Source organism: Solanum tuberosum, unplaced genomic scaffold (assembly GCF_000226075.1).
Source record: "Solanum tuberosum cultivar DM 1-3 516 R44 unplaced genomic scaffold, SolTub_3.0 scf00151, whole genome shotgun sequence".
Classification (NCBI taxonomy): Eukaryota; Viridiplantae; Streptophyta; class Magnoliopsida; order Solanales; family Solanaceae; genus Solanum; species Solanum tuberosum.
The window spans coordinates 313,757-324,699 of record NW_006239077.1 but is presented as its reverse complement, the minus strand read 5'-3'; the positions used below and the strand labels follow the sequence as shown (position 1 = coordinate 324,699).

The following is a 10,943-nucleotide window of genomic DNA, read 5'->3' as shown; positions in this document are numbered from 1 at the left end:
GAAATATAGAGGGTTTAAAAAAAATAGATAAAAATATATATTGTAATTAATTTTTTATTTTCCTTAAATGGTGATTCTCTTTATATACTCACAAGTCACAATATTTTTAATCATTATGTATTTATGTTAATAATAAAAGTTGCAAATGATTTCATTGTTTCATCCCATAAATACGTAATTATTCTAAATGAAATATATAATTTTTAATATTATAGAGAATGCCAAAAGTTTCAAATTAGGATATTAGGTTATTTTTTTCGGAAATGGGATCTTTCTTCCGTTTCCAACTATACAATTAATATTTAGAATATTAAATGTGATTATAGAATGTTGAATTAATCTTTATCTTTCCTTAATTATAGTAAAATTGTAATTAAACGTTTATTGTAATCTTTCTCTTTCCTTAATTATAATAAAATTGTAATTAAACCTTTATTGTCCATAAATGGTAATTTTCTTTCTATTCTTGCAATGCAATTAATGCTTAATATATTGAATGTAATATTAAATCATATTATATTTAGTGTGATGAAAAATTTTAAAAATTGAGAAAATAGATAAATAGGAGTCCTGGCTTCTAAGGGGTGCCACATCAGCGGTTTCTCATTCAGATTTATATAGATATATAGATTACATTTACACTAGGAGGTCATTTGGTAAGATGAATAAAAATAACGTTAAATATAGTACATTAGTAATACTTGTATTAGTTATGCTTGTATTAATTGCACATATTATCTCTTATGTATTGTTTAGTTTGATGTATTAAAAGCATCATGTATTGTATATAAAAAATTATTTATAAAAAAATCCTCCACAATTATGGTGGAAAAGATGTAAAAGGTGTTTTGAAGAGTAATTGAGTCTTTAACCATGACAATACATGTATTTAGAGCTTGTTTGGCATTGCTGCTAAAAACTGCTTATTTTTAGAAGCACTTTTTTTTAACTGACTTTTAAAAAAAGTGTTTTTGAAAAATAATAATTTGTGTTTGACTAATTCATTTGAAAAATACTTTTGATAAGCAAATCGTGTATAATTTATTTTTTTAAAAGTGCTTTTGAGAGTCAAATTACAAAAAATGGCAAGTATCAATGTACTTTTAATACTAATATTATTTTATAGAGAGAAACTATTTTAAATATCTATTAGAATTTTTTTAATGAAAATATGCATATTCAAAATTTTTCAAATCAATATTATATATAAATTAATTAATTAAATATTAATATAATATTAACATGATAACTTTAATATAATTCAAAATATCAAGAAAAATAAATTTAAAAACTATTCCACAAATTAAACCACTATATACAAAAAAAAATCACCACAAAAAGAAATAAAATCCTTCATAGTTTTAACCCTACAAAAATGTTGTTGTTACATTTATTTTTGATTATGTAAAATATTAATGAAGGGAGGATATGAACTGGAAAGAAGAAAATCTATAACATTAAGTACAATAAAGTAGGGATAAGGGTCTGAAAAATATTCCAACTTTAGTCGAATTTGTTGTTGAGATACTAAACTTTTATGAGGACCTATTACCTCCCTAGACTATTTAATACCGTATTTTAAACATATATATTTGCCCACATGGACATAAAAAATAATGCAAAATTATAAATAGTAATGTGTCCACGTGGGCACATATATACCTATAAAATACACTATTAAATAGTTCAGGGGGTAAAAAATACATTATTAAATAGTCTAGGGAGATAATAGGTCCTCATGAAAGTTTAGTATCGCAACAACAAATTCGACCAAAGTTGGGGTATTTTTAAGACCCTTATCCCTAAAATAAGACGTAAATAGTATATAAAATATAAAATAAAAATAGTGTACAAACATAAAATAAAAAATTATTATATGAAAAAAAAAAATCTTGTATGAAACTTAACCAAATTTATAATATATGTTAATTGATTAATAAGGCATATATTGGTAAGTATGTATATATGGCAGGGATATTTTAATCTTCAAGAAAATAATTTTCTGCTTCTGCTTTTTTTAAGAAGCAAAATTTTTTAGCTTCTTCCCAACAGCAGAAAAACTGCTTCTACTTTCATTTAAAAACAGTTTTGAGAATTTGCCAAACACTATTTTTAAAAAAAACAATTTTAGCCTCCCAACAATACCAAACAGGCTCTAAATCACTTTGCATTATTAATACCTAAAAATTCATGATATTAATAATACCCTTCTCAATATATGATAGAGTGTATACCTAATACAAAATATACCAAATATGATATTACCCATACACAGAATTAATACATATATATAATTTTTGCTAATATAATCTACCAAACGATTCTAAATATATATTGTTGTATATGACATGACAATGTAGGGGGCAATGTGTGAATTGTCAAGAGAAGAAATAAAGAAAAAGAAAAAAAGACTTGGAAGAAGTTGGAAAACCCTAAACCCTGCGGCCTCCCCACATCTCTCAATATGATACCCAAAGTTTAATTTCTTCTCCATTTTACAGATCGCACAAACACCAAATTGGACCAAAAATGGCTTCTTTGTGTGCCTCAAGAGCAACCATTTTCAAGCCGAAGAAGCTCCTCACAATTTCGCCTACACCATTATGCCTAAGATCAACAATCTTCTTCTACAACTCCGAATCTCTCAACAATCATGATCGAATTCCAAAAGGTAACAGTCCTAAACCCCAAGAAAAACTAGAAGATCTCATTTGCAGAATGATGTCTACTCGTGCCTGGACTACACGTCTACAGAATTCCATTAGAAATATTGTTCCTTCATTCGATCATGAACTTGTTTACAATGTGCTACACAGTGCGAAAAATTCTGAACATGCGTTGCAGTTCTTCAGGTGGGTTGAAAGATCTGGTCTTTTTAGGCATGATAGAGAAACCCATTTCAAGATTATTCAAATTCTTGGTAGAGCTGAAAAGCTTAATCATGCTAGGTGTATACTCCTTGATATGCCTAATAAGGGTGTTGATTGGGATGAGGATTTATGGGTTTTGATGATTGATAGTTATGGTAAAGCTGGGATTGTTCAAGAGAGTGTTAAGTTGTTTCAGAAAATGGAAGAGTTAGGTGTTGAAAGGACTGTTAAATCTTATAATGCTTTGTTTAATGTGATAACTCGTCGAGGACGATATATGATGGCCAAGAGGTACTTTAATAAGATGGTTAATCAGGGTATTGAACCGACTGGACATACGTATAATCTTTTGATTTGGGGATTCTTTTTATCGTCAAAGGTGGATACTGCAATTAGGTTTTTTGAGGATATGAAGAGTAAGGGGATTATGCCTGATGTAGTAACTTATAATACTATGATTAATGGATATATTCGGGTGAAGAAAATAGAAGAAGCGGAGAAGTACTTTGTGGAAATGAAAGCAAGAAATATAGAGCCGACTGTCATCAGTTATACAACACTGATTAAAGGATATAGTGCGGTTGAGCGAATAGATGATGCAGTGAGATTGTTTGAAGAGATGAAGAGTTTCGGTATTAAACCAAATGCTATTACTTATTCGACACTGTTACCAGGGCTTTGTGATGCTCAGAAAATGTCTGAAGCTGGAGCGATTTTGAAAGAGATGGAAGATAAGTATATTGCACCCAAGGATAACTCTATCTTCATAAGGTTAATCTCTGGACAGTGTGAGGCAGGTGATTTAGATGCTGCAGCTGATGTTCTGAAAACTATGATCAGGTTAAGTGTTCCCACTGAGGCTGGACATTATGGTGTCCTAATTGAGAATTTCTGCAAGGCTGGTATCTATGATCGAGCTGTCAAATTTCTGGATAAGCTTATTGAGAAAGAAATCGTCCTGCGACCACAGAGTAGTTCGTCTATGGAACCAAGTGCATATAACCTGATTATTGACTACCTATGCAATAATGGCCAGACAGGCAAGGCTGAAACTTTTTTTAGACAGTTGATGAAAACTGGGGTTCAAGATCCTATTGCCTTTAACAATCTTGTCTGTGGGCACTCAAGGGAAGGGGTTCCTGATTCGGCCTTTGAACTGTTGAAGATTATGGGCAGAAGAAAGGTTCTTTCTGACGGTATTGCTCACAAATCACTTGTTGAGAGCTATCTGAAGAAACGGGAGCCTGCTGATGCTAAAGCTGCTCTGGACAATATGCTTGAACATGGACATGACCCGGACTCATTGTTGTATAGATCAGTGATGGAGAGCCTGATGGGAGATGGAAGGGTTCAAACAGCAAGTCGAGTGATGAAAATCATGTTGGAGAAGGGAGTGAAAGAACACATGGATTTAATTTCTACCATCTTGGAAGCCCTCCTCATGAGGGGCCATGTTGAGGAGGCCCTCGGAAGAATTGAATTGTTGTTGCACAACAGTCTCTCACCTGATCTTGATGGTCTCTTGTCAGTTCTATGTGAGAAAGGAAAGACTTCTGCTGCTCTGAAGCTGTTAGATTTCATTTTAGAAAGAAATTGTAACATAGACTTTTCAAGCTATGATAAGGTGCTGGATTCTCTCTTAGCTGCTGGGAAGACACTTAATGCCTATTCTATTTTGTGCAAGATGATGGAAAATGGAGGAGTTAAAGATCACAAGAGTTGTGAAGAGTTAATTAAGAGCCTTAATGATGAGGGAAACACAAAGCAAGCAGATATTCTAAGAAGAATGATACTCGGAAAGGAAACAACACTTGACAGCAAGAAAGGGAAGAAAAAGACACCCATTGCTACCTGATTCCTGCAATTTTGCTTCTGGTTACAGGTTAGAATTTCTGAATCACATTTCTGAAAGATGATGGCAGGAATTTTGTTTTGTAGCAGAATATGAGAAGCCTATGGACATTTTCCCTTTTTAAGCTTTTGCATTTTGAAGTCAGATACTATATCTTTAAGTAGGAATTTTATCTTTTAGATGTGCAAATGCATATAACCATAAGTTATCTGGAAAATACATAGGGAATGTGGTTTGAGGTCTAACGACATCTACAATCGGATGGGTGTTTAACTTTTCATGAGTGGCCTTTGTTCGATTTATTCTTTTATCTCTTGCTTTAGTGAATAACATAAAAAAAAATTTGTTTGTCCCATCTTTCAATATTTATATTAAATGAGGTGTTTGTATCATTTCAATTATATGGAAGAAGTTGATGTTATGGTGAAAGAAAAATATCTTTGTATTACCCCTGTTTTTGTCCAATGAGCTGCTGTGCTCGAGAGAAATTGTAAAGATCTAGTTATTTTTGCTTTTCCGGGTCAGTGAAAAAAGGATTGACAGGATTTGATATACAGTTGGTATACATTTATGCCATACTTTTGAATGACTAGTCCATCCACACTATACATCGAGCATAATGACTTCTGTTTTACAAAAAAATAAAAGATAGAATTATTCTCTAATTCCAATTTCTTTTCATGCATTTAAGCTTCCATTAGCTTCCTTGCCATCATTGTTAATGGTACTTGTCTATGTTTGAAGTTCACGCCCTTTGTGTATTTATTCCCTTTCTTTTATATATATGATGATTTTCCTTGTATTTTCATTCACTATTCTCTTGCCATCCCTGTTGAACATCAATTTCTTTGCTCTTATCTTGTCTGTCTGCCATGTGATGGCCGACAGACAGAGTTGTATACTTTTTATCCTGTGGCATTTAAAATCTGATTCATCCTATTGTCTCCTTCCATGTCTAATGATGGTAAGTATCTATGTTCAATAAAGATTGCACTAAGATGCTTTGCTAAAAAGAAAAGAAGAGGAAAAAGAAAAGATTCAACAAAAGTAAAAGACATCTTCTTGATGGTTTAACTGGCTAACTGCATACACCTGTTAGATAGCAGCAAATGAACTGAACCTGAATGGACAACCCTGCATGAGCCAAGTTATTTATTTGACATATGTGCCATTATTTTCTGAAATTTGTTAACTGTAATTTTTATGTAGTATGAAGCATGACATAATTTTTAGTGTGTTCACATTTAATTTAATTTATCTATTGCCCCATGCTACTTTGCTCAAACTAAAGGCTCCAAAATTGGTTGCTGTTGTTGCAGATTTGACACCTACATGATCATGGGCAGGTTCTCGCTATAGCTAAAAGAAAAACGCTCATCTGGCCCTGTCATTAGCTTCAACAACTAGGGCTTGTGGGTGTCTATTCTGTCGCGCTTGTCTACTCATTTTTTTTTCCAGAACATTGTGTTTACTGTAGTTTTCATCCTTTATTTTATTTCAGTTAGTTATGCTAACGCTGGAACAATCCTGGATGGTCCAAGGAAGAACTTTATGAATGCTGACAGGTGATATGCTCTCACTCATCGATGGTCCAGGTGGATTATGCAAAAAGATATTATCAATGGTTATGTGTGGCTTAGTTAAATCTGTCACTCTGGCTTGTATAACATGTTGAAGTATGACAGAATACTTGGATCCTCAGCACCACCTGAAAGAGTATCGATGCGACTCTTCATTTATTTATAAATGATATGGAAAAAAGAAGAAAACATAGTGTGGACACTTGTTTATTTCATCCAAAAATAAATCATTCTGCAACTGCTTTTACCTAGCAATGGCACTTTAAAGGTCGAAGCTATTATGTCTCATACTAGGGTGGATGGGAGAATTCCCATTGTCTTGATGTGATTTATAGCTTGTTTGGCCAAGCTTCAGAAATTAGTTTATTTTGAAAAGTTCTTTTCAAAAGATTACTTTTGGTGAGAAGTAGTTTGTGTTTGATCAATAAATTTATAAAGCATTTTTCAGCAGCAATTCGTGTTTGGCAAAACTTCTTCAAAGTCCATGTAAAATGTATTTTTCTCAATAGTTATTTAGGTGAAAATCTACATTTCTTAGCTCATAAAAAACAACTATTGTTACTCAAACACCTCATTTTTTTTATAAGACGAACACTTTTGACCTTTCAAAAGTTTGGCCAAACAAGTTTTTACACTCAAATTATTCAATTTAGGTGCTGACGTGGTAGTATGTTGTGCAGCAAGATTTTTTGTTATAAATTGGTTTATTAGGGAGGGATCTAGCCTCCATTTCCAAGAGTCAAAAATGCCCTCAAACTATTTGAAAAAGTTTAAATATACCCTTCATTCATCTATTGGTCTAAAAATATCCCTCAATCTACCTTTTTGGCCTATTTTTACCCTTAAAACTTAACAAATTTTTAAAGATTATTATTATTAGTACTACTTATTACGTGGCGTCCTCCTATTGGATAAAATAAAATCCCCAATTAGCCAATTTTTTCCAACCCACCCTAATCAAAACCCGCAACTTCGTGACCCAAATTCCATTAAACACAATTACCCAAAGAATCCCAAATTTAATATTCTCACCCTCTTCGTCTTCTTCGGGGAGCAACAATTTTTTTTAACAATCCATGAAGCAGATGCCAGAGGCAACCTCATCATTCCTCATCATTCCCATGACGAATTCATTGAAGAATTTTTAAAAAAATTATTTCTCCCTTGTTTTTTTTCTTCTTGTTGACCTTTATATGAATAATTATTGTCCCTCTTAATAATATATTACTCCCAATACAGTCTCATTCATATTTGGTTTGTTCTGTTTGGTCCGATCTAGTTGAATACTTCAATAATTCATAATCTATTTAAACTTTCAATTCTCTGGTTTCCTTATGATCATATTAAAATTCAATTGTTCTTCGAAAAATACCTGCTTTATTTGAAAAATAAAAAATTAATGGCGACGGCTTACGAGGAAAGCTGGGGGTTATTTGTCTGCCTCTACTTCATGGATTCCTTTAAAGAATTGCTCCAAAAAGAAAGACGAAGAGGGTGGGTATTAAATTTGGGTCACTTGTGTTTAGTTGAATTTGGGTCATAGGAACGTAGTATGGGTCGGGCAGGCTGGAAAAAATTGGTGAGTTGGGGATTTTATTTTATCCAATAAGAAGACGACACGTAATAAGCAGTACTACTAATAATAATTTTAAAAAATCTGTTATGTTTTAACGGTAAAAATAGGCCAAAAAGGTTGATGGAGGAGTATTTTTAGCCCAATAGATAAATGGAGGGTATTTTTAAACCTTTTCAAATAGTTTAAGGGTATTTTTGACCCTTTTCCGTATTATAAAAGGTGACAATTTTTGTTTAGAAATGAAAACTTCTACTCAACCAGTGCAAGATTATTCTCCCATCTCAAACATCTAATAAATCATACTTCCTAAGCAGAGTAATTAGAATTTCTTAAGTGTCAGTTTGATAATATGATGGATAAGACAAATTTAAGACTATTTGTCACAACAAACAAACGTTAAGTTGTTGCAATTGAGTAGCTCTGATGTTGAAAACAATTAAGTTGTCAAAAGTTGTAATAATTCAAGTTTGAGCTTTAAAAATGATTCTTGGACCATGCAAATTTGTTTTGAAATCGGTGCAGTTAAGTTGTTTGTAGAGCCTACTCTTTGTTTTGCAGGTTCTATTTGTAAGACATCTTAAACTACAACAACAACATATCCAGTGAAATCCCATAAGTGGGGAGGATAGAATGTATAGAAACCTCATCACTATCTCATGAAAGTAGAGAGACTGTTTCCAAAAGACCTTCGGCTCAAGTGCAACAAATTCAAGTATAAAGAAAGAGACACTGAAGAAAATATAGCAGATAAAACAAGGAAACATTGTAAGGTCTACCAAAAAAAAGCAAAAACAACTAGTATCACCTCCAAGTTAAGAATGTGAGTCGAGAGAATTTGCCTCAAACCACTCATGGTGTAGGGAAAAACAAAGATTTGAGTGATACGACTACTCTTACCCCTGGTCAAGTACATACATTGTTTCCCCCCTACCTACTCCCATGTAACCTCAAACCTTCCATCAACCTACTTTCCAAACATATAACCCTCATGCCTATGTGAGGCAAGACACTCCCCATCCAAACTGGCAACCATATCACCCTCACAAGAGGAATGTCTCAATTTGTGGCACCACTAGTACCATCTCCCGCAGCTCTACTAATTGTTCCACATGCACCTTTGCATGTACCACCCTTTCTACATCCGCAAAACCTTTAACAAGAGTTTTACCTAGATAACCAATTCCAAAACCCTTTTATGATGACATGAATGATGAGGCTACAACAAATAGATGGTGGGGTGGACCCTAACATGGGTTATGGAATGACAATGTAGCACCTAGGGATAGGGTACTATCTAGAGGCTTTGGTCGGAAACAAGGTTAAAGATGGAAAGGTGCGGTGATGGAGGTGACCAAAAATTGAAGTTTCAGTACCATCACAGTCAATCTTCCCAAATTCAAAGGTAGTAGTGATTTGATTAGTTCCTTGAGTGGAAGCAACTAAGTCAGAGGATCTTCTTCACCAATAACATCTCAGATGCTTTGAAGGCAAAAGTAGGGGTGTACAAAACCGAATTGAAAACCGAACCAAATCACAAACCGAGAAAAAACACCCGACTAGTGGTTGGTTTGACTTGGTTTGGTATTGAAAAAAAAAACCCGACTATATTTGGGTTGGTTTGGTTTTAACTAAAAAAAATCAACCCAAGACCAAACCAACCCGACATTATATATATAATTTTAAAATTTTATTTTATACATAAAAATATTTACTTTGATATAATTTTTAAATATTTCTTATACTTTTTCATTGTTTTTATCTTTTAATATATTCTTTCAAGTTTGAAACTTAGAATTCTAAATGGTTCAATAAAGATTATAGTCCACAGATTGATAATTATAATAAAGCTTAAATCAAAATCAAATTAATACTAATGCAAAAAGAAAATCAATTCAACACTAAGAATGACAATAATATTGAATATTTGTTCTTTGGTTTTACATTGGTTTAGACAATTCAAATACATAATCTAATTTTAATTTCCTTTAATATTTAGTCATGTAACTAATACTTATTAAACTTATTTTAACCTGATTTAGTACTTTTAAATTATGATCATTTTCATTATGACTTGTTAATTTGCAATATTTGTTTTACGCGATTTCATTATTATTATTATTATTTTATTGGATATTTTAGTGTCATTACTCATATGATATTTTGTGTTATTTTCTTAAGAAACACCTTAGACGATAGTTGTATTTTGGTAGGACTAAAGAAATATTTGAAGTACAAGTAAATTATATATTTGTATGAATACTTTACCGAAAAATCCAAAAATCCGAAAAATCTGAAAAAACCCGAGGTTGAAAAACCCGAGTTTTATTGGTTTGGTTTGGTTTATAGATTTAAAAATCCGACACAAATGGTTTGGTTTGATAGTTGAAAAACCTGAACCAACCCGATCATGTACACCCCTAGACAAAACAAATCCCTTACTCAATTTGAGGGCTATGACTTGCCTACTTCGCAAAAGCTGGTAGAGATCATGCATGGAGTCGAGGTAGTGAAACCTAACTATTATCAAGAGGTTCTCGAGAAGGTGTACATGCTCCAACAAGGCACCAAAAATGTTGAGGAGTACTATCGAAAACTTGAGGATGAAGACCAAGATTGAAGAGCATTTGAGCTATACAGTGATAAGATTTGTAGACAACTTGACACATGACATCTCCAACATTATTGGGGCCTAGAAGAAGCTTTTCATGATGCTTCTAAGGTTGTTGAAAGCAAAAAGAGGTTATAAGGCAAAGAGTACCTCAACTTCTTCATGAGGCAAAATTAATGACAAATGGAAATCTTCATCCATTCGTGAGCACTTAAAAGTTAGTGGTCAAGATACCAAAGCTAGACTAGATTATAAAGCAAAATAGGACGACAAAGCTAAAAGAGGTAATCATTCAAAACCTAAGTTTCCTTTTCCTTCTATTCAATGTTATAAATATCAAGATAGAGAACACATCGCAAGTGAATGTCCTAATAGGAGGTCAAGTGTTGCACTACGTGATAGGTATCATTCCGATGATAAGGAGGAGTGTGATGTGGAGAGTGAGGAAGATGACCCT

At 32.8% G+C, this 10,943-nt stretch overlaps 1 protein-coding gene across 2 annotated transcripts; it reads left to right on the top strand.

The window, feature by feature from the left end:
• Positions 1 to 2,355: 2,355 nt before the first annotated feature.
• On the top strand, positions 2,356 to 6,706 carry LOC102581885 (pentatricopeptide repeat-containing protein At2g37230). Of its 2 annotated transcripts, XR_367687.2 has the most exons (3): positions 2,356 to 4,752; positions 6,042 to 6,134; positions 6,224 to 6,706. XR_367687.2 is itself a non-coding variant. In XM_006353050.2 (2 exons), exon 1 carries the CDS (start codon positions 2,530 to 2,532, stop codon positions 4,723 to 4,725), a length of 2,196 nt encoding a protein of 731 aa, XP_006353112.1. In that variant the 5' UTR covers positions 2,356 to 2,529; the 3' UTR covers positions 4,726 to 4,752; positions 6,042 to 6,706. The 2 variants fall into 2 exon arrangements, 1 of the variants encoding a protein (XP_006353112.1); XM_006353050.2 differs by having other exon boundaries at positions 6,042 to 6,706.
• The last annotated feature ends 4,237 nt before the right edge of the window (positions 6,707 to 10,943 follow it).